The sequence below is a fragment of the Saimiri boliviensis genome, chromosome 13 (assembly GCF_048565385.1).
Source record: "Saimiri boliviensis isolate mSaiBol1 chromosome 13, mSaiBol1.pri, whole genome shotgun sequence".
Taxonomy (NCBI): domain Eukaryota; kingdom Metazoa; phylum Chordata; class Mammalia; order Primates; family Cebidae; genus Saimiri; species Saimiri boliviensis.
Window position 1 is genome coordinate 53236346 of NC_133461.1, and position 21235 is coordinate 53257580.

General features: G+C 39.5%; 1 protein-coding gene across 2 annotated transcripts in view; it reads left to right on the plus strand.

Annotated features, from left to right (window-relative positions):
• Nucleotides 1-21235, plus strand: part of OSBPL1A (oxysterol binding protein like 1A) — a 242449-nt gene that overhangs the window by 94453 nt on the left and 126761 nt on the right. For both annotated transcript variants that reach the window (XM_074383664.1, XM_010335492.3), the window contains exon 14: nucleotides 1573-1654. In XM_074383664.1, the coding sequence (XP_074239765.1) occupies nucleotides 1573-1654 (82 nt within the window). The remainder of the gene's footprint in view (nucleotides 1-1572; nucleotides 1655-21235) is intronic.

Here is a 21235-nt window from a genome sequence, read left to right on the forward strand (position 1 = left end):
ACTTGAAGATGATGCTACAGAAGGTGTTTACTACCTTTAATTACAACTTCAGGAAAACTATCCTGTTTATTACAGATTTATAGTCTGCAGTTGAAGCCATTGCTTACTTTTATGTCTCTAGCTAACTTTCATCATAGAAAGGAAAGGATAAAACAGTAGCATTGACTTGCACATGAACAGGAGTATTAAATATGTATAGAGCAAGAATGATGATTTTCTATTAATAAATCATGAGTGATGCATTTGGTTGCAGTGCATGTTTCAATGCCTCTAGATAAACTTTTTCCCTGCCCCTCAACCTGTATTCACAGGCTGTGTCTGGAAAAATTATCAGGCATATATGGTATTTTAAATTTCATGGTGTAGCTATTCTGCCCCTGCTCCCCACAAAGTGAATTATACTTAGTGGTGTCAGAGCCCTCAAAACAAAAGGAGAGTAACACAGATTTTGAAGAGAACATTGCCTGTCACTAATGTAGTGACATGAATAATTCTACTGTGGTTGAGTTGAGCTTTGTAAGCACTAAAAAATTTATAAGGTGAAACAGGAGAAGAGTATTTACCTGTGCCACCTTGACATACTGATCTATAGTAAGTTTAATTTTGGGGGTGCAAAATGTCTTGTGATCAGCTAGTTAAGATTAGGTGTACAAAGGAGGGAAGTTTCATAAGGCTAAAGATATTACTGTACCTAAAAGAATGTGATTCTGTTGTTTATAAAGTCAAGATTCTCAGAATAAGTACTTTCTATTTTGATAACCAAGCAAATTTACCATGATAATTTTCTTGCTTATTCTTCCCCTCTTTAAAGGGAAACGATATATAAAACTACCTTTAAGATGACATTTTTAATATAATAAATGGATTTAGCTGATCTTTCATTTTGGATTTCTAAATCTGCACTGAGATGAGATGCAACTTTGATCACGAAATTCTGTATTTATGGGTTTTTTTTTGCCTTTAGGGATCTAAAAATGCAGAACTTTCAAATTACAAGGAAGAATGCTTTCTATAATTGACTTTACCTTATTTTCAGAAGCTTTGACAAACTAAGAAAATGTCCTTTTTGGTCTGATGATGTGGGGGCTGCATGCACTTAGATTGCTGAACGAGAATCAGCTTGTGGTTTCCAAATGTTAAGACCATCTGGATTTAAAAAAAAAAAACAACAGTTTTTAAAATATATTTTTAAGAAATGCATTTTATAATTTCTTGATGAATTTCACCAGGCCTACTAAAAGTGCTAATAAATCAGAGAAATATAATTCCTCAGATATGCATGGCATAATGAGATAGCAATAGTAATTGATGAAATTGTATGTTATCTACACAACAGATGTTGAATGTATTTAAAACTTAAAAATATTTATTTTTACTTTATACTTGATTAACTAAATGTTATATTCAGTTCATAAGGCAATTTTCTCTCAGCTTTTTTTTTCTCTTTAAGGCATATGTCTTTATTATGGTGTCTCAATCTATGTACTGAAAGTTTTGATAGAAACATTAAAGCATAAGTAATATAAAAATCTTTTATTCGTTTGTTTTAATTTTGTCTTTTCTTTTTTGCAGAAAGCACAGTCATGCCAACAGCGACTAGATAGGGAAATTTCCAGCTTTCTTAAAATGATTAAGGAGTATGCCATGGCTAAAGGTAAAAAGACAAGTACTACCCCTAAAATCACTCTTTAACACATAGGTATTGACCCTTTGTAGTTTGGTTTGACTTACGTTTTAAAATAGTTTTGGTTTAGAATTCAGAGTTCTATTTGATAAAACTATTTTGAAATTTTAAAAGGGCAATTTAAAATTTCTACTCACGGAGAATGCTTGCTTTAGAGATTAATAATGTTTTTATTCTTTTAAAAAAAGAAAAATAAATTTGAAGTTAATATTTTTGGTCTGTAAATTAATTTTGGCTACAGAATGAGAATTCTGCTTATGAATCCCAGAAGACTTGGGTTTTAGAGTCAGAATGTCTAAGGCTTAAGGCTGGGTGTGGTGGCTCATGCCTGTAATCCCAGCGCTTTGCAAGGCCGAGGCAGGTGGATCACTTGAGGTCAGGAGTTCAAAACCTGCCTGGCCAACATGGTGAAACCCTGCCTCTACTAAAAATACAAAAATTAGCTGGGCTTGGTGGCATGTGTTAGTAATCCCAGCTACTCAGGAGGCTGAGGCAGGAGAATCACTTGAACCTAGAAGATGGAGGTTGCAGTAAGCCGAGATCGCACTGGTACACTCCAGCCTGGGTGGAGAGCAAGGTTCTGTCTCACAAAAAAAAAAAAAGAAAAAAAGAATGTTTTAGTCTTGAAACTGTACTCTTCCTACTCTTCTGCTTACTGGCTGTTACTTTGAACAATACTTTTAATTCTTGCAAGCTTTGGTGCCCTCATTTATAAAATAAAGAAGTTAGTTGTTTTCAGGCCTTGGCCTTTTATGGTTCCATAAATGTATATATGATGTTGTCTAGCTAATTTTTAATCTCCCTTTCAGTAATAATTTTTTCTGTCTTCATTCTCTATTAATTATGAGTTATCAGGAGTTGACTATAAATATTCTAAAAGGCTGGGTGTGGTGGCTCACACCTATAATCCTAGCAATTTGGGAGATGGGCTGATAACCTGGGGTCAGGAGTTCAAGACCAGCCTGCCAACATGGCAAAACCTTGTCTCTACTAAAGATAAAAAAATTAGCCAGGTGTGGTGGCGCATGCCTGTAATCCCAGCTACTTGAGAGGCTGAGGCAGGAGAATCACATGAACCCAGAAGGCAGACATTGCAGTGAGCTGAGATCATGCCACTGTACTCCAGCCTGGGCAACAGAGCGAGACTTCATCTCAACCAAAAGAAAAAAAGTAGCCTTCAAATCAAACTTAAGTATTGAGAAAACAGTGCCTGTTTCTTTGTAAATTAAAAAATTATCATGTTTCTTAGACTTTAAACCCTTAACAGTTGCTTAGTCTTTGGCCATGATGCATATATAAATGACTTCACTAAAGTATGAATGATGTAGTTATCAGTGAGTTTATGACTGACTCTTTTAGTCATATACTAGTTTCCTTTCCTAGACTCCTATATTCAGTTTCTTTATTTCCAGGGAATGTGAGGAAATGTTAATATTAGAGTAAATGGACCGTAAATATTCTGTATTTGTCCAAGTGCACCTACAGCATCTCTTTACCTCAGTTGAACAAACATATATTTTTATCAGCAGTGATAGCTTTGGGAAGGACAGTGATTAGGTTATTTTGATTACTAAGTTGCAGGCTATAATATTATATTACTTAGCACTGTTCATTCTCAATGGACTTTAAGATAACTGCATCATTAGGTTATAATTCACATAGCAAAATTCATACATGTAAAGTGTACAGTTCAGTGGTTTTTAAATAACTATTCACAGAGTTATACAACTGTGACTGTCAATGTGCTTTTAAAACACATCAAGAACTACCAAAAAGTAGGAAGATTTAAAAGATGTAGAAATGTTTTAGAGATGTAGAAAACAACAACATTTAAAAGATTTAGAAAACTTCAGTGATAGGAAATATGAAGATTAATTCATTTAACCTGGACCAAACCAAGAAATTATATCAAAATTAGAATTACAACCAAATTAAGTTTTAAAAAGAATCTTGAGTCAAATCTCATTCCAGATTGCCTGTGTGACATGTCGTTTGTAATGATGGTATGCGTATCTGTACTAGCAATGATTGAGCAGATAATTAATCCAATTTGGAGCAACTGAAAAGAAATCAACATTGTTTAGAGATATGCATAATATTTGATACCAAATAATATTTGATACCAAAAAAGATAATTATGAACAATTTTCTGAAAAATCAGTACAGATAAACTGCATTTTATATAAATAATAAGCAAATAGGGTTAAGATGATTTGATGAATGGAATTGAAGAGTTGAATGTAACTGAGCCTGCCCTTACTGTCAAGGGTTTATATAGGATAGTCTTGTACCTGCCATGTGTTTTATTAAAGAAAACTGATATTAGCCAGGCATGGTGGTGTACACCTGTAGTCCCAGGAAGGTGAGGCTGATGTGGGAGGATGGCTTGAGCCCGTGAGGTGGAGGTTGCAGTGAGCCCAGATCATGTGACAGCACTTTGGCCTGGGTGGCAGAGCCAGACCCTATCTGTCTCTGTCTCTGTCTCTGTCTGTCTGTCTGTCTCTCTCTCGCTCTCATTTCTTGGCCATGTTATCTCTCTCTCTCTCTCTCTCTCTCTCTCTCTCTCTCTCTCTCTCTCTCTCGCCAAGATCGAGGGGTGGGGGAAGAGAGAGAGAGAGAGAGAAACTGATGGGTATTCTGCTCTAAACTTCTTACATAGTCTGCCAATGACTTCTCAAGATAAAAAACAAAAATGTTTGTGGACAGAATCCAGAACTTAAAGTTGTAATTGTTAGTTGTCTTACATTTCAGTACAAAATTGCATTAACTTTAAGACTCAGATCACTTCCTTCTTATTCCAATTTCTGCCGTACTTGAGCTCTATTTCCCCTCAAATCCAGAGCACCGCAGCAGCCTGCTCTTTAGTCCCTGGCTCCTGGGACTCTGTGCATTCCATCCTTGGGTGGAGCTGAATCAGAAGCCTTTACGGAACTCTTCGAACTCAGATTCTTGAAAGTACTGTATTTATTGCTGCCAGATTAATTTTTTGTAAAGGTACTTATTTTAATCATAATTTTTTTCTATTGAAAATCTTTTAGACCAGGTGTGGTGGCTCACACCTGTAATCCCAGCACTTTTGGAGGCCGGGGCAGGTGAATCACGAGATCAGGAGTTTGAGACCAGCCTGGCCAACATGATGAAACCCTGTCTCTACTAAAAATACAAAAAAACAGCTGGATGTAGTGGCAGGAACCTGTAATCCCAGCTACTAGGGAGGCTGCAGCTGGAGACTTGCTTGAACCCAGGAGGTGGCGGTTGCAGTGAGCCAAGATCATGCCACTGCACTCCAGCCCTGGACAGAGTGATACTCTGTCTTACACACACACACACACACAAAAAAAAAAAAAAAAAAAAAAAAGAAAGAAAAGAAAAGATTTTATAAATCTTTGCAACTAGAGAATAAAATGCAGACTTATCTGGGCATTTAAGGACTTTCATAGTCTAGCCACAACCTAATTTTCCAGCATTCTCTTCAGTTATTCTCTCCCATGACTCCTAGAAATACCCTTGACCAAACGTTGTGTCTCTGATCGGAAATGTCCTCTTTTGAAATATACTTTTTATTTTCTTGAGTGAACTTTAAAGCTAATTTTTATCTGAATGAATATCAGTTTCTGCATATAGTGTTGACAATGCATAGTTCAAGGTTCAGAGAATGTAGTATTGAAATTTTTATCATTTAATCTTTACCAAAAGCCTGGTTGCAAAAACAAAATCACCTAAAGTAATGAAACATTTGGAAGACTTCCTGAAGGCCATGTTATCAATCCATTCTTCCCACATCCTTAAATGTACCATTGTGTACCCAATTTTTGTGTATTATAAATAATATTTTATTATGCATTTATATTTGATCATATTAACTTAGGATTCTTAGGATGGGATTAGTAGGTGAAAATGCATTTTTGAGCCTGTTGATACATATAGCTAAGTCACCAAAAAAGATATGTTACTTTACATACCAACTTTAATGCATATACTATATTGCACATGACTAAATGTGTATAGTGAATCCTTGGTTAAAGAAATTAGAATGACTTCAGCTATCTAAAAGAAAAAATCCTGTGTAGGTTACCTGATGCTCTTGTCGCCACAGCTCTTAGAATTCTTTCCTTCGTGTTGATTATAGATAGCCTGATGATTAACAGCAGAGTTCTTAGCAGAAACCTTATAAGCTTGAAGAGATTGGGGTCCTGTTTTTAACTTCCTTAGACAGAATAACTGTCAGTCAAAGATTTTGTATCCAGATAAACTAAGTTTGATAAATGAAGGAGAAATGGAGTAATTTTTCAGACAAAGAAACACTGAATGGATTTGCTGTTACCAAACCAGCACTACAAGAAATGCCAAAATGAGTTCTAAATTGTGAAACAAAAGCTCAATATGCACCAAAATAGAACCTGTTGGAAGCCTAACATTTGCAGAGCCTATAAAACAATAACACAATGAAAAAACAAAGCATCTTGGTATTGACCAACATGATGAATCAGTACCTCGTATCTCAGTATTAGCATTGCACGCAAATGCTAATATTAATGCTCCACTTAAAAGCTATAGAATGGCAGAACAAATGAAAAATCACAAACCAAATATCTTCTGTCTTCAAGAGACTTGCCTAACACATAAGGATTCATATAAACACAAGGTAAAGGGGTGGAAAAGGATGTTCCATGCAAATGAAAGCCAAAAGCAGGCAGGAGTAGCTATTCTTTTCTCAGACAAAACAGACTTAAAAGCAGTAACAGTTAAAAAAGAAAGAAAGTCATTACATAATAAAAGCATCAATCCAACAAGAAGATATTATAATCCTAAACTTACATGCACCTAACACTGGAGCTCACAGATTTATAAAACAATTACTACTAGACCTAAGAAATAAGATAGACAGCAACATGGTAATAGTGGGGAACTTCGATAATCTTCCACTGACAGCACTAGGTAGATCATCGAGATAGAAAGTCAACAAAGAAACAATGTACTACTACACTGTGGAACAAGTGGGATGAACAGATACTTAAAGAGCATTCTGTTACAGGAAAGGGTCCCTATCCAGACCTCAAGAGAGGATTCTCGGATCTCACACAAGAAAGAATTCAGGGGAGTCCACAGTACAAAGTGAAAACAAGTTTATTAAGAAAGTAAAGGAATAAAAGAATGACTACTCCATAGACAGAGCAGCCCCAAGGGCTGCTGGTTGCCCATTTTTATGGTTATTTCTTGGTGACATGCTAAACAAGGGGTGGATTATTCATGCCTCCCCTTTTTAGACCATATAGGGTAACTTCCTGATGTTGCCAGGGCATTTGTAAACTGTCATGGCGCTCTTAGGAGTGTAGCAGGGAGGATGACCAAGGTCAGTCTGGTTGCCATTTTGGCTTTGGTGGGTTTTGGCCAGAACTTTTACTGCAAACTGTTTTATCAGCCAGCTCTTGTGCTGAGCTCCAATCTCGTCCTGTGGCTTAGAATGCCTTAACTGTCTGGGAAAGCAGCCCAGTAGGTCTCAGCCTCATTTTACCCAGCTCCTATTTAAGGTGGAGTTGCTCTGGTTTACATGCCTCTGACAGTTCTACCCAACAACTGCAGAATAAACATTCTTCTCCTCAGCAAATGGAACCACATGGTAGACCACATGATAGGGCACAAAACAAGTCTCCATAAATTAAAAAAAATTTGCAGTCATATCAAGCATCTTCTCAGGCCACAGTGGAAGAAAACTAGAAATCAACCCCAAAGGGAATGCTCAAAACTATACAATTACATGGAAATTAAATCTGTTTCTGAATGATTTGGGGGTTAACAAATCAAGATGGAAATTAAAAAATTCTTTGAAATGAATGATAATGGTGACACAAGTTATCAAAAACCTCTGGGATAGAGTAAAAGCAGTGCTAAAAGGAGAGTTTATAGTTTAATGCCTATGTTAAAAAACCTGAAAGAGCACAAATTGACAAGCCAATGTCACACTTTAAGGAACTAGAGAAATAGGAACGAACTAAACCCAAATCTGGGAGAAGAAAATAAATAACAAAGATCAGAGCAGAACTAAATGAAATTGAAACAAAAAAATACAAAAGATAAATAAACAAAAAACTGGTTTTTTGAAAAGATAAAATTGAAACACCATTAGTGAGATTACCAAAGAAAAGAAGAGAGAAGATCCACGAGCTCAATTAGAAATGAAACAGGGGACATTACAATCCAAACCACAGAAATACAGATCATTTGAGACTATTATGAAAACCTTTAGATGCACAAACTAAAAAATTTACAGGAAATAGATAAATTCTTGGAAACACAACCCTCCCTGATTCAGACAGGAAAAAACAGAAACCCTGAACAGACCAACAATAAGCAGTTAGATTGAATCAGTAATTTAAAAATTGCCAATTAAAAAAAGCACAGGACCAGATGGATTCACAGCTGAATTCTACCAGAATTCGAAGAATTGGTAACAATCCTACTGAAACTATTCCAAAAGACCGAGAAAGAGGGAATCCTCCCTAAATCATTTTATGAAGCCAGTATCACCCTAATACCAAAACAAGAAAAGGACATAACAAAAAAGGAAAACTACAAACCGATATCCTTTATGAACATAGGTGTAAAAATCCTCAAAAAATACTAGCGAATTGAATCCATCAGCATATCAAAAAGATAAGATACCATGATCGGGTGGATTTTATACCAGGGATACAGGGATGGTTTAATATATGCAAGTCAATAAATATGATATATCACAAACAATTAAAAGTTAAAACCATGTGATCATCTCAGTAGATGCAGAAAAAACATTGGATAAAATTTAGCATCCCTTTATGTTGAAAACTCTTAATAAACTTGGCAAAGAAAGGACTTAACCTCAAAATAATAAAAGCCATATATGACAAACCCGTACATAACCAACATCATACTGAATAGGGAAAAAATGAAAGCATTCCCTCTAAGAACTGAAGAAAAGGATGCCCACTTTTACCACTTCTATTCAACGTAGTACAGGAAGTCCTCGCCAGAGCAGTCAGGTAAGGGAAGGAAATAAAGGGCATCCAGTGGAAAAGAGGAAGTCAAATTAGTTTTGTTCGCCAATGGTATGATTATGCACCTAGAAAACCCTAAGGACACCCGGGCACGGTGGCTCAAGCCTGTAATCCCAGCACTTTGGGCGGCCGAGGCAGGTGGATCACAAGGTCAAGAGATCGAGACCATCCTGGTCAACATGGTGAAACCCCGTCTCTACTAAAAATACAAAAAATTAGCTGGGCATGTTGGCACGGCAATCCCAGCTACTCAGGAGGCTGAGGCAGGAGAATTGCCTGAACCCAGGAGGCAGAGGTTGCGGTGAGCCGAGATCGCGCCATTGCACTCCAGCCTGGGTAACAAGAGCAAAACTCCGTCTCAAAAAAAAAAAAAAAAAAAAAAAAAAAAAGAAAAAAGAAAACCCTAAGGACTCATCCAAAAGACTCCTAAATCTCATAAACAAATTCAGTAAAGTCTCGGGTTATGAAATCAATGTATACAAATCAGTAGCAAAGCTATACAGCAACAGCGACCAAGCTGAGAATCAAATCAAGAAGTCAGTCCCTTTCACAACAGCTACAAAAAAATAAAATACCTAGGAATGTGTTTAGCCAAGGAGGCGAAAGGTCTCTACAAGGAAAACTACAAAATACTGCTGAAAGAAATCGTAGATGACACAAACAAATGGAAACGTATTTCATGCTCATGGATGGGAAGAATCAATGTTGTGAAAGTGACCATACTGCCTAAAGCAATTTACAGATGTAATGCAATTCCCATTGAAATACCATCACAATTTTTCACAGAACTAGAAAAAAATCTTAAAATTCATATACAACCCCAAAAGAACCTGAATAGCCAAAGTAATGCTAGGAAAAAAAGAACAAATCTAGAGGTATCACATTATTGGACTTTATACTACAGGGTTGTAGTTACCAAAAACAGCATGGTTACTGTTATTAAAAAAAAAAAAAAAAAAAAAAAGGCTTTTAGACCAGTGAAACAGAATAGAGAACCCAGAAATAAAATCAAATATTATATCGCTAACTGATCTTTGAAAAAGCATACAAAAACATGAATTGGGGAAATTTCCCTAATTTATGTGCTGGGATAATTGGCAAGCCACATATAGAACGATGAAACTGGATTCCCATCTCTTATCTTAATAAAAATCAACTCAAGATGGATCAAAGACTTAATTCTAAGACCTGAAAGCATAAAAATTCTATAAGATAACATTGAAAAACTCTTCTGGACATTGGCCTAGGCAAAGAATTCATGACTAAGACCCCTAAAGCAAGTACAACAAAAATAAGTAAGTGCGACCTAATTAAACTAAAAAGCTTCTGCACAGAAAAAGGAATAATCAGCAGAATAAATAGACAACCAGAGAATGAGAGAAAATATTTGCAAACTATGGATCCAACAAAGGACTAGTATCTGGAATCTACAAGGAACTCAAACAAATTAGCAAGAAAAATACAAATAATGCCATCAAAAAGTGAGGAAAATACATGAATAGACATTTCTCAAAAGAAGATATACAATTGGCCAAAAAACATGAAAAAATGCTCAACAGCACTAATCATCAGGGAAATGGAAATTCAAACCTCAAGGAGATACCACCTTATTCCTACAAGAATGGCCACGATTATAAAGTCAGAAAGCAATAGATTTTGGTGTGGATGTGGTAAAAAGGGAACACTTTTACACTGCTGGTGGGAATGTAAATTAATACCACCTCTGTGGAGAACAGTATGCAGAGTTCTTAAAGAACTAAAAGTAGAAGTTCTGTTTGATCCAGCAGTCCCACTACTGGTTATCTACCCAAAGGAAAAGAACTCATTATATGAGAAAGATACATGCACACGCACGTTCATAGCAGCACAGTTCACAACTGCAAAAGAGGTGGGACCAACCTAAGTACCTATCAACCAATGAATGGATAAAGGAAATGGTATTTATACATCATGGATTACTATTCAGCCACAAAAAAGGAATTAAATAATGTCTTTTGCAGCAACTAAGATGGAGCTGGAGGTCATTATTCTAAGTGAAATAACTCAGGAATGGAAAACCAAAAACTGTTCTCACTTGTAAGTGGGGAGCTAACTTTGAAGACGCAGAAACTTACAGTGATATGATGGTCTTTGGGGACGGGGGAGGGATTAAAATCTGCATATTGGGCTGAGCATAGTGGCTCATGCCTGTAATCCCAGTACAGGAGGATGAGGCGGATGGATCACCTGAGGTCGGGAGTTTGAGATTAGACTGACAAACGTGGTGAAACCCCGTCTGTATTAAACAAATATAAAAATTAGCCAGGCATGGTGGTGGGCACCTGTAATCTCAGCTACTTGGGAGGCTGAGACAGAAGAATCACTTGAACCCAGGAGGCAGAGGTTGCAGTGAGCCGAGATCGTGTCACTGCACTCCAGCCTGGGCGAGACAGCAAGACTCTATCTCAAAAAAATAAAATAAATCTTTATATTGGGTGCAGTGCACACCGCTCGGATGATGGGCACTCGAAAATCTGACTTCTCCACTAAAGAACGTGATCCAAACACCACCTGTTCCCCCAAAACTATTGAAATATACAAACAAAATAGTCAAACTCAAAAAAACCTGAAAAAAAATCTTAAAGGAAAAGCACTTCTATTTAGCCTACGTAAAACAGTTTCCTCAAAATCTGGGCTTTGCGTACACAAACTTACCACGTTCTCTGTTGCCACCTGGTCCAAGCCACGATTGCCTCCCACGTGGACGCTTGAAAACCTCCCCTCTGTCCCCAGATTTCACCCTTCCCCGTACAGCCTCTGCCCCGGATCCTCCCAAAATGTCAGTGGATTGATGTCCTTTGCTGGAAACATCCAGCGGCTTCCAGATCTCTCTTGTGAGAAGTGAGAGTCAAAGTCTTTCTAATGACCTGCAGAGCCTTCCAGCCCCTTCCACCTCTGAGCCCTCACCTCCCAGTTCCCCTGCGGCTCCTCTCCAGCCTCATTGCCCTTGCTGTCCGTCAGACAAGCCAGGCCTACGCCTGCCTGGGGCCTTTAATGTGCTGCTCCCTCTTCTGGAAGCCACTTCTCCTGAGTGGCCTAGTCACTATTCCTTCCTTCCCTCGGCCTTTCTTCAAAAGGTGCCTGCACACAGAGGCTTTTCCTGGCCGCCTGCACTGGGTTGCTCCCTGGGCTCTGCCCTGCTTTGTGTACTGCAGCCTCAGCCCTGGCGCGTCTGATTGGATTCAGCAAACGGAAGGCCCTGTCCGGAGACCCGCGGAGGGACTCGAGGGGAAGTAGTGTCAGGACTTCATCTTCATTCCCGGTTCTGCAGTGCTGCTGCGTTCCTCTACCTGGCCGTGGTCTTGTTCTAGACTCCAGCTCTTGCTGGGCTCAGAAATACTGTCCTCTCTCCTTTCCCCTTCTGTCCCAGGGTGGTAACTGTGTCCTGCACGCCAGTCTCTGTTACTTCACTGAACCCTCCTCACCTTTGTGAGCAATCTCTTTTTCAAATCCTCCTCAGTTACCGTTTTCTTTCTTTCTTTCTTTTTTCTTTTCTTTTTTTTTTTTTTTTGAGATGGGAGTCTCTCTCTGTGGCCCAGGTTGGAGGGCAGTGGTGTGACCTCAGCTCACTGCAACCTCCACCCCCCAGGTACAAGCAATTCTCCTGCCTCGGCCTCCAGAGTAGCTGGGATTATAGGCGCCTGACACCATGCCTGGCTAATTTTTTTTTTTTTTTTTTTTTTGTATTTTTAGTAGAGACAGGGTTTCACCATGTTGACCAGGATGGTCTTGATCTCTCGACCTCGTGATCCACCCGCCTCGGCCTCCCAAAGTGCTGGGATTACAGGCTTGAGCCACCGCGCCCGCTTTTCTCCCTGTCATGTTGCTGCGAAGATTTTCCTTTGTCTTTGGTATTCTCTCGTTTTATTCTGTCTCTGGGTTTGGATTCTATAGCTTGCTTGAAACTCTGTTCTTTAATTCAAGGACTCGTTTATTATCTTTCTTTAAGCTAGAAAAGTTCTGAGCTGTTATCTCTTCCAATTTTACTTCATCATTCTTTATATTCTCTTCTGCCAGAACTCTTAATAGACATATGTTGAATCTTCTCGTTTCTATCCTCCTACCTCGTTTCTCATTCTATTTCTTTCTGTTGCATTCTAAGTACTTTTCTCAGATCTATTTTCTAGCTTTAGTTTCTTTCTCAATTTAGTCAGCTTTTCTGCTTAATCTTTTGACTTTCTAATCTTAGTTGACTGTATTTTATAATTCTAGAAATTTTAAGTGGTGGTTTATATGTAATATAAAATAAAATAACAAATAAAATTTGTTATTTTTTCCCCATAATGACATGTTCTTTTATATTACATGTATTTCTAATTTTATCTCTAATAATTTCAGACATAGGAATTTAACGCCTTTTTCAGAATGTTCCTATATCTCAAGGTGTTGCACAGCTAAGTCTTTTGTTTCTTCTGCCAAATGTTTATCACAATGGATTGCAACTTTATGGAGAGCTCATCTTCAGTGGAGCTTGTGGGATTTTTGTTTGTTTGTTTTATTTTTGTTTTTTTTTTTGAGACGGGAGCCTCTCTCTGTCTCCTAGGCTGGAGGGCATTGGTGCAATCTCGGCTCACTGCAACCTCCATCCCCCTAGGTTCAAGCAATCTGGGTCTTGGGAAATTGAGTGAATTGATGACGTATTTTGAGGGATATCTTTCCTGTTTTTTGGGTTATGGAGGTGTCCCAATAGCGTAGTGTTGTGTGTGTTGCTGTTGAGGCTGTAAAGGTTTCTGTGCTTCTGGACTACTAGTTTTAAATTTGGATTTCATATCTAGGCATGCCACAAGCTAGGAGCTTCAGTTTCTCAGGCTTTCCGCCCAGAGCTTAGGCAAGAAAGTGCCCTTCATCCCGGCACCCCCCTGAGCACAAGGACAGTTTTCCACTCACACTGCTACTGGGGTCTTTTACCTTTACCAGGCCCTACTCCCTTGATTTGGGAGGCCAAAGCCACATACCTTCCATTCATGTAGCTGTAAAGCTTCATCTGTTAATCCTCTGGGTTTTTGTTCTGTCTGACATCTACCTCTATCCTTGACCCTCCTTCCAGGCATCACTGGTTAGGCCTGTTGTATCAGCCTTGATTTTTGTTTGTTTCTTTCTCACATATCTGGGTATTTTATTCTTTCAGACTGCGCACTATGTTATTTTACTGTTTTATTCAGTATCTTTATGGATGGTGATTGGAGAGATGGTCCCATCAGCCTAGTCTGCCAGGTACCTCAAGTGTCCCATGCTCTTATTAATATAAAACATGTCAGTACTCTACAATTTGTATTATCTAATACAGAGCAAACACAGGCTGGGCACAGTGGCTCATGCCTGTAATCCCAGCACTTTGGGAGGCCGAGGCAGGCAGATCACAAGGTTAGGAGTTCAAGACCAGCCTGGCCAACATGGTGAAATCCCCTCTACTAAAAAAAAATACAAAAAATTAGCCAGGCGTGGTGGTCCATGCCTCTAATCCCAGCTACTCTGGAGGCTGAGGCAGGAGAATGGCTTGAACGCAGGAGGCAGAGGTTGCAGTGAGCCGAGATCATGTCATTGCACTCCAGCCTGGGTGACAGAGCAAGTCTCCATCTCAAAAAAAAAAAAGCAAACACATAAAGCCTCCCCCTCCCCGCTCCCCCGCTCCTCCCGAGATGGAGTCTTACTCTGTCATCCAGGCTGAAGTGCAGTGGTGTGATCTCAGCTCACTGCCACCTCCACCTCCCAGGTTCAAGCGATTCTCCTGCCTCAACGTCCCGAGTAGCTGGGACTACAGAACCATGCCATGACATCAGCTAATTTTTTGTATTTTTAGTAGACACAGCGTTTCAACTGCGTTGAAACCAGGATGTGTTAGCCAGGATGGTCTCAATGTCTTGATCACCTGCCTGGCCTCCCAAAATGCTGGGATTACAGGCATGAACTACCACACCCGGCCCCATATAAACTTTTTTGGCACATTGTTCTGTGCATTTGATATATAGACAGTCCCTAACTTACAATGGTTCAACTTATAATTTTTCACCTTTACAGTAATGTGAAAGTGATATTTTCAGTTTATGATGGGTTTATTGGGATATAAACACATTGTAAGTTGGGGAGCATCTATATTAACTTATTTGTGCCTGATAACAGCCCTATGCAGTGTATACAGCTATTCCGTCCATTTTACAGGTAAGTTGACTGAGATACAGAGAGCTTATATAAAAACTTGCCTAAGGTCACAGAGCTTGTAAAAACCAGAGTTAGCATTTCACCCTGGACAGCCTGGCTCCAGAGTGTGTTCTTTTTTTTTTTTTTTTTTTTGAGACGGAGTTTCACCCTTGTTACCCAGGCTGGAGTGCAATGGCACGATCTCGGCTCACCGCAACCTCCGCCTCCTGGGTTCAAGCAATTCTCCTGCCTCAGCCTCCTGAGTAGCTGGGATTACAGGCATGTGCCACCATGAATAAACAGGCTGGCATGGTGGCTTATGCCTATAATCTCAGCACTTTGGGAGGTTGAGGTGGCAGATCATCTGAGGTCAGGAGTTTGAGACTGGCCTGCCCAACATGGCTAACCCCTGTCTCTACTAAAAAATACAAAAATTCGCTGGGCATCATGATGTGCACCTGTAATCCCAGCTACTTGGGAGGCTGAGGCAGGAGAATCACTTGAACCAGGGAGGTGGAGGTTACAGTGACCTGAGATCATGTCATTACACTGTAGCCTGGGTGACAGAGTCAGACTCCATCTCAAAAAACCCCAAAAATCAAACAAACAGAAAAAGAACAATAAACAGTCTGGAATTAATATCAAGAATTCAGTGTTGACCCCTCCACATTTGATCTAAGAACAGGAGGAGTTTGCAGATTTATAGCCAGATCTACAATGCAAAGTAGAATTTGTTGAGGACAATTGCATTAGCTTTGCTGTTTTAGTTAAGGTGGTGTTCAGATCGTCATTGTTCTCTATTCAGAAGTTCAAGGGTAGATCGGAATTGATGTAGAGCAGGAGTTTTCATTCCGCAACAAAGAAATCGCCCTTTTTTGCTCTCATTTTTTTCCTTCTCTTGTTTTTATTCTTTTTGTTCTTCATCCACAAAAATACATCATTAATTCACTCAATTTCCCAAGACCCAACTTTGGAGTCATTGTACTTCTTCTTTCTCCATATGTGTTTTTTGGATCAGTTCTTCCATTCAAGTACTAACCAGGCTTGACCCTGCTTAGCTTCTGAGATTAGCCGAGATTGGGTATGTTCAGGCCGCAGACATGCCATTCTGTCTCTTAGTATCTCTTTACTTTATTTCTCTCTTTACTTTATTTCTCTTCCTATGTTCCCCTACCATTATGCTAAAATAGGCCATAACCATTTTTCCCATTGATTGCCACAACTTCTTGGCTGGCCATACTGCCTCCACTCTTTTTATTGTTATTATTATTTTTCGAGACAGAGTCTTGCTGTGTCACCCAGGCTGTAGTGCAATGGCCGATCTCAGCTCATTGCAACCTCCACTTCCTGGGTTCAAGTGATTCTTTTGCCTCAGCCTCCTGAATAGCTGGGATTATAGGCACGTACCACCACACCTGGCTAATTTTTGTATTTTTAGTAAAGATGGGATTTCACCATGTTGGCCAGGCTGGTCTTAGGTCATCTACACACCTTGGCCTCCCAAATTGCTGGGATTACAGGCGTGAGCCACTGTGCCTGTCCCTGCCTCCACTCTTTTATTCTTTCATTTACCTGCATGGAATATTCCACAGAGTACTAGATGCCTCTGAAACACAAATTAGAATTGTCACAGCCTTAACAGAAGCATTCAGTACCTTAGGGTATAATCTGAACTCTAAGGCACTAAGTTTGTGACCTGTGTGTCTACTCACTTCAGCGGCTTCCTCTCTTACCTGTTCCTTCCTTCCTCCTACGCTCTGCGGAGCAACAGTGACCTTTTCTCGTGCATTTGGGTGTTAGCATATGTTGTTTCCAAGGCATGAAATCTCACATGTAGGTTACAGAAACTTCTCCTTGACTTCTCTAAGACTAGGCCAAATGTTCTTAAGTGTTTTCAGATTACCCTGCACTTTCTCCACCATGGCACTAACCACTCTTTAGTGTAATGCTTCTGTTTCTCTGGGCAGGCAGGCCCTGCCTCCTCAGGTGTTAGAAGGGACAGGAAGAGCAGGCAAAGGTACAGGCCGCAACAGTTGTCCCTATTCAGGTCTGTTTGTACAGGGCACTGGAGGGCGAGCTTCTGTCTTTGGTCCAAGCCCTCTTTCGGGCAGCTAGGTTGAAGAGTCCAATAGGTGAGACAGTGTGGCTGTGAGACTAAGTGATGTATTGCTCACTTTTACTTCTGCCAAAGTCTATTATATTATATTTTTGAGATGGAGTGTGGCCCAGGCCGGAGTGCAGTGGCACTATCTCGGCTCACTGCAACCTCTGCCTCCAGGTTCAGGTAATTCTCCTGACTCAGCCTCCCAAGCAGCTGGGATTACAGGCAAGTACCACCTTGCCCGGCTAATTTTTATATTTTTAGTAGAGACAGGGTTTCGCCATGTTGGCCAGGTTGGTCTCGAACTCCTGACCTCAGGTGATCTGCCTTGCTCAACTTCCCAAAGTGCTGGGATTACAGAGGTGAGCCACCATGTCCAGCCTATCTCTATCAAAGTCTAGAAGACAGGCAAGCATCATACTCTGGTGCTCTCTCAAGCATGCAGACTGTGTTAACTCAAACATGTCATCCAGTTCTACACCTTATTCTTTGTGGCACAGACCTTCTCAAGACTCCTCTTTTGACCTTGGGCACAGGTGCCCTTTCTAGATCATATGTGGCTCAACCCTAGTTACCATTTACTTCATTAACTCTTTTTCTCATAAGGCCATTACCATAAGGTGATGAACCCACTGGACAATTCAATCAGAAGTGATGCAAGTCCAATTATACCCTCTGATAAAGATTTTACTCAATTCGATGAAAATTAATCTTCCTTATTGCCTCACTTCAATTTCATTTGGAAGGGAGTGCAAAACACATCTTCTAGTTCTGCTGGCTTCTCTCCTGTTTTGTTTGACTTCAGGTCTTTGTGACTTGTACTCTCTTTTCTAAATTTTTCTTTTTTTTTGAGACGGAGTTTCATACTTGTTGTCCAGGCTGGAGTGCAGTGGTGCAATCTTGGTTCACCACAACCTCCACCTCCCGAGTTCAAGCAGTTCTTCTGCTTCAGCCTCCTGAGTAGCTAGAATTATAGGCATGTGCCACCACACCTGGCTAATTTTGTATTTTTAGTAGAGAGGGGGTTTCTCCATGTTGGTTAGGCTGGTCTTGAACTTCCAACCTCAGGTGATCTGCCTGCCTTGGCCTCCCAAAGTGCTGGGATTACAGGTGTGAGCCACCCCTCCTGGCCTCTCTTTTCTAAACTTTTAAATGTAAATCATTGCATTTTTTCCAGATAATCGTATCCTTCTCCGCTTATTCTTCTAAAGTCTCCCTTTGATCAGTATTATTCATTCAATAGGAATTGTTTTATTTTCCATTTTCCTTGCTAGACAGCAAGCTCTGTAAGGACAAAGACTGTCTGTTATACTGACCCCCTTTTTTCCCAGCCCCTAGCTGGTGTCTGCCATGCAGTTGCCATCCATATCTGGTAGATGAAATCTTCTCACCTCGCTAGAGTTCTAATTGATCATATTCTGAAACTGTCTTCCCTCAGGACTAGTATTTTTGGCACTCTATTTTAGAGGTGTTTGTTTTATTGGATTTATATTTAGCGATAAAAAAATGTTTCTTGTTCTTTAAGATCCAGCTCAAGTGCCACATCTTTTCATCAAACTATGGATTACTCTAGTCCCTAATGATGATGCTCTTCTCTGAAATTTTATTTTATTTTTTCATGAGTAGAATCTCTTAATGAAATTTTATTTTTTTTCACTTGAGATGGAGTCTTGCTCCGTTGCCCAGGCTGGAGTGCCGAGGTGCGATCTTGGCTCACTGCAACCTCCACCTCCCAGGTTCAAGGGATTCTCCTGCCTCAGCCTCCCGAGTAGCTGGGACTATGGGGGCATACCACCACGCCCAGCTAATTTTTTGTATTTTTAGTAGAGATGGGGTTTCACTGTGTTAGCCAGGATGGTCTCGATCTCCTGACCTTGTGATCTCACCGCCTCAGCCTCCCAAAGTGTTGGAATTACAGGTGTGAGCCACCAAGCCTGGCCTGAAATTTTAATATTTTTAAAAGTATGCACAATGTACTCTGTAGTTATATCTCACAACATCCCAGATATTATCTTTTTATTATTCATTGAATACATGCCACTTTGAGCTATATATTTTATATCCTCCAGTGCAATGAATATAAATTATATAGATGTAGATATTACAGATAAAATGGTCAGAGGTACTTCTTCAGTGGATGATTGTATTCAAGGTAGTCATTTCAATTTGAACAAAAAGTAGATACATTTTCAAGTTTTAGTTTTATGGAGTAGAAGCTTTTAAAAGGTTAGTTGATTTTTATGTGCAAATATTTGTTCCTTGTTTTGAAAAGAGAGTATTGATTTTCTTTGAAACATTTATATAATTCCAATCTGATATGAAAGTCCATTTTAAAATAGATTTTGCTCATTCCGATTAGATTAGGTTTTTCATGTATATAGTCATTTTGTATTGCATTTTTTTTAACACCATTATGTATTACATTTTTTAACATCGCAAATGGTGGGAATATTTCAATTAAATGTTGAAAAACAGGCAAAATATATTTTCTCGTACCACAAGTAAACAACAAAATGTAGTTAAAAATTACTTATTTCCAGGCCGGGCGCGGCGGCTCAAGCCTGTAATCCCAGCACTTTGGGAGGCTGAGGCGGGTGGATCATGAGGTCAAGAGATCGAGACCATCCCGGTCAACATAGTGAAAACCCGTCTCTACTAAAAATACAAAAAATTAGCTGGGCATGGTGGCACGTGCCTGTAATCCCAGCTACTCGGGAGGCTGAGGCAGGAGAATTGCCTGAACCCAGGAAGCGGAGGTTGCGGTGAGCCGAGATCGCGCCATTGCACTCCAGCCTGGGTAACAAGAGCGAAACTCTGTCTCAAAAAAAAAAGAAAAAAAAAAATTACTTATTTCTCAATCTGCCCTAATCAACCGATCTATAGTAACATAAATGATAATGTTTTTATTTCATATTTTACCTGAAAAGAACCACAATTCTTTTAAGGTAAAATGTAATAACTTGAAGCCATTTGGATTCAGATTATATTTTACATCAAAAGAATTATGGTAGCAAGGCATGGAATAAGGTATTTTATTAGTTTTCTTATTCATGTAATAAATATTTGAGAGGTTATGTTTTTGGCAAAGCTCGGAGTTTGGATGGGGGTAAGGAGATTTAGAGTTTACAGAGGGTTGCAGAGAGACAACATCCATACAATGTCTCAAGGCCCTGTAACAAGTGGATGTGGCTGCTGTTGGAGTCCAGGAGCAGCTGCTGTCATGGCCCTGGTGATATTTTGTTGTTGTTTTTAGAGACAGGGTCTTGCTCTGTTACCCAGGCTGAAGTGCAGTGGTGTGATCATAGCTTATTGCAACTTTGAACTCCTGGGCTCAAGGGATCCTCCTGCCTTGGCCTCCCACAGGGTCGTCATTACAGGCATGAGCCACAGCACCCAGCCTCCACAGTGATATTTAAGGAAGGCTTCCTGGGGGGGGATCGCATTTGAACTAGGCCTTGAAAGAAAATAATTTTTTTTTTTTTGTCAAGTAGGGAAACTTCTGAATATGAATAATTATTATTTCCAATATTCAAGTAAGAGGGAACATTTTGAAGACTGTTTCTAGGTAAACAAACATTTCCAGGAGAACAGTCTGGCTGAAACCAGTTTAGTTGATTGAGCATCTTAATTGTTAGGCGAAGGAAATGTGGACTTTTATTTTTTTACAGTAGGAGAACAGTGGAGGTTGTCTGTACAAGAGGTTAATTTGTTCACACAAAGAAACAAGTGTTTTCCCACTATTTGCAAAACCTGATTAAAAATTGTTCAGTGTAATCATGAAAAACGACAGATTGTGAGCTTTTTATGTCTCTAAAGTTAAGCTTTTCCAATATGATCTTCTAACAGCTTTCATGACTTAAAAAACATTTTTAGTCTAAAAAATAACTATTTTCCTGAAAATCAGCAGTATCAGATTCTTATAGCAGGCCAAATAAAGCAACATACTGGCCTTTTTGCATTGATTCATGACAGTTTAGTCTCTGAATATTAACTGGCTAAAACATATTTGCAGTGATTCCCAGTTGGTCACTTTTCTAGAAGCTTAGCAGTTTTTTTTTTTTTTTAATGTAATAATATGTAAACATTGTATAAGAAGCGTGCCAGCCCGGGCCCAGTGGCTCATGCCTGTAATCTCAGCGTTATGGGAGGCCGAGGTGTGCAGATCACAAGGTCAGGAGATCAAGACCATCCTGGCCAACATAGTGAAACCCCGTCTCTACTAAAAATACAAAAAAATTA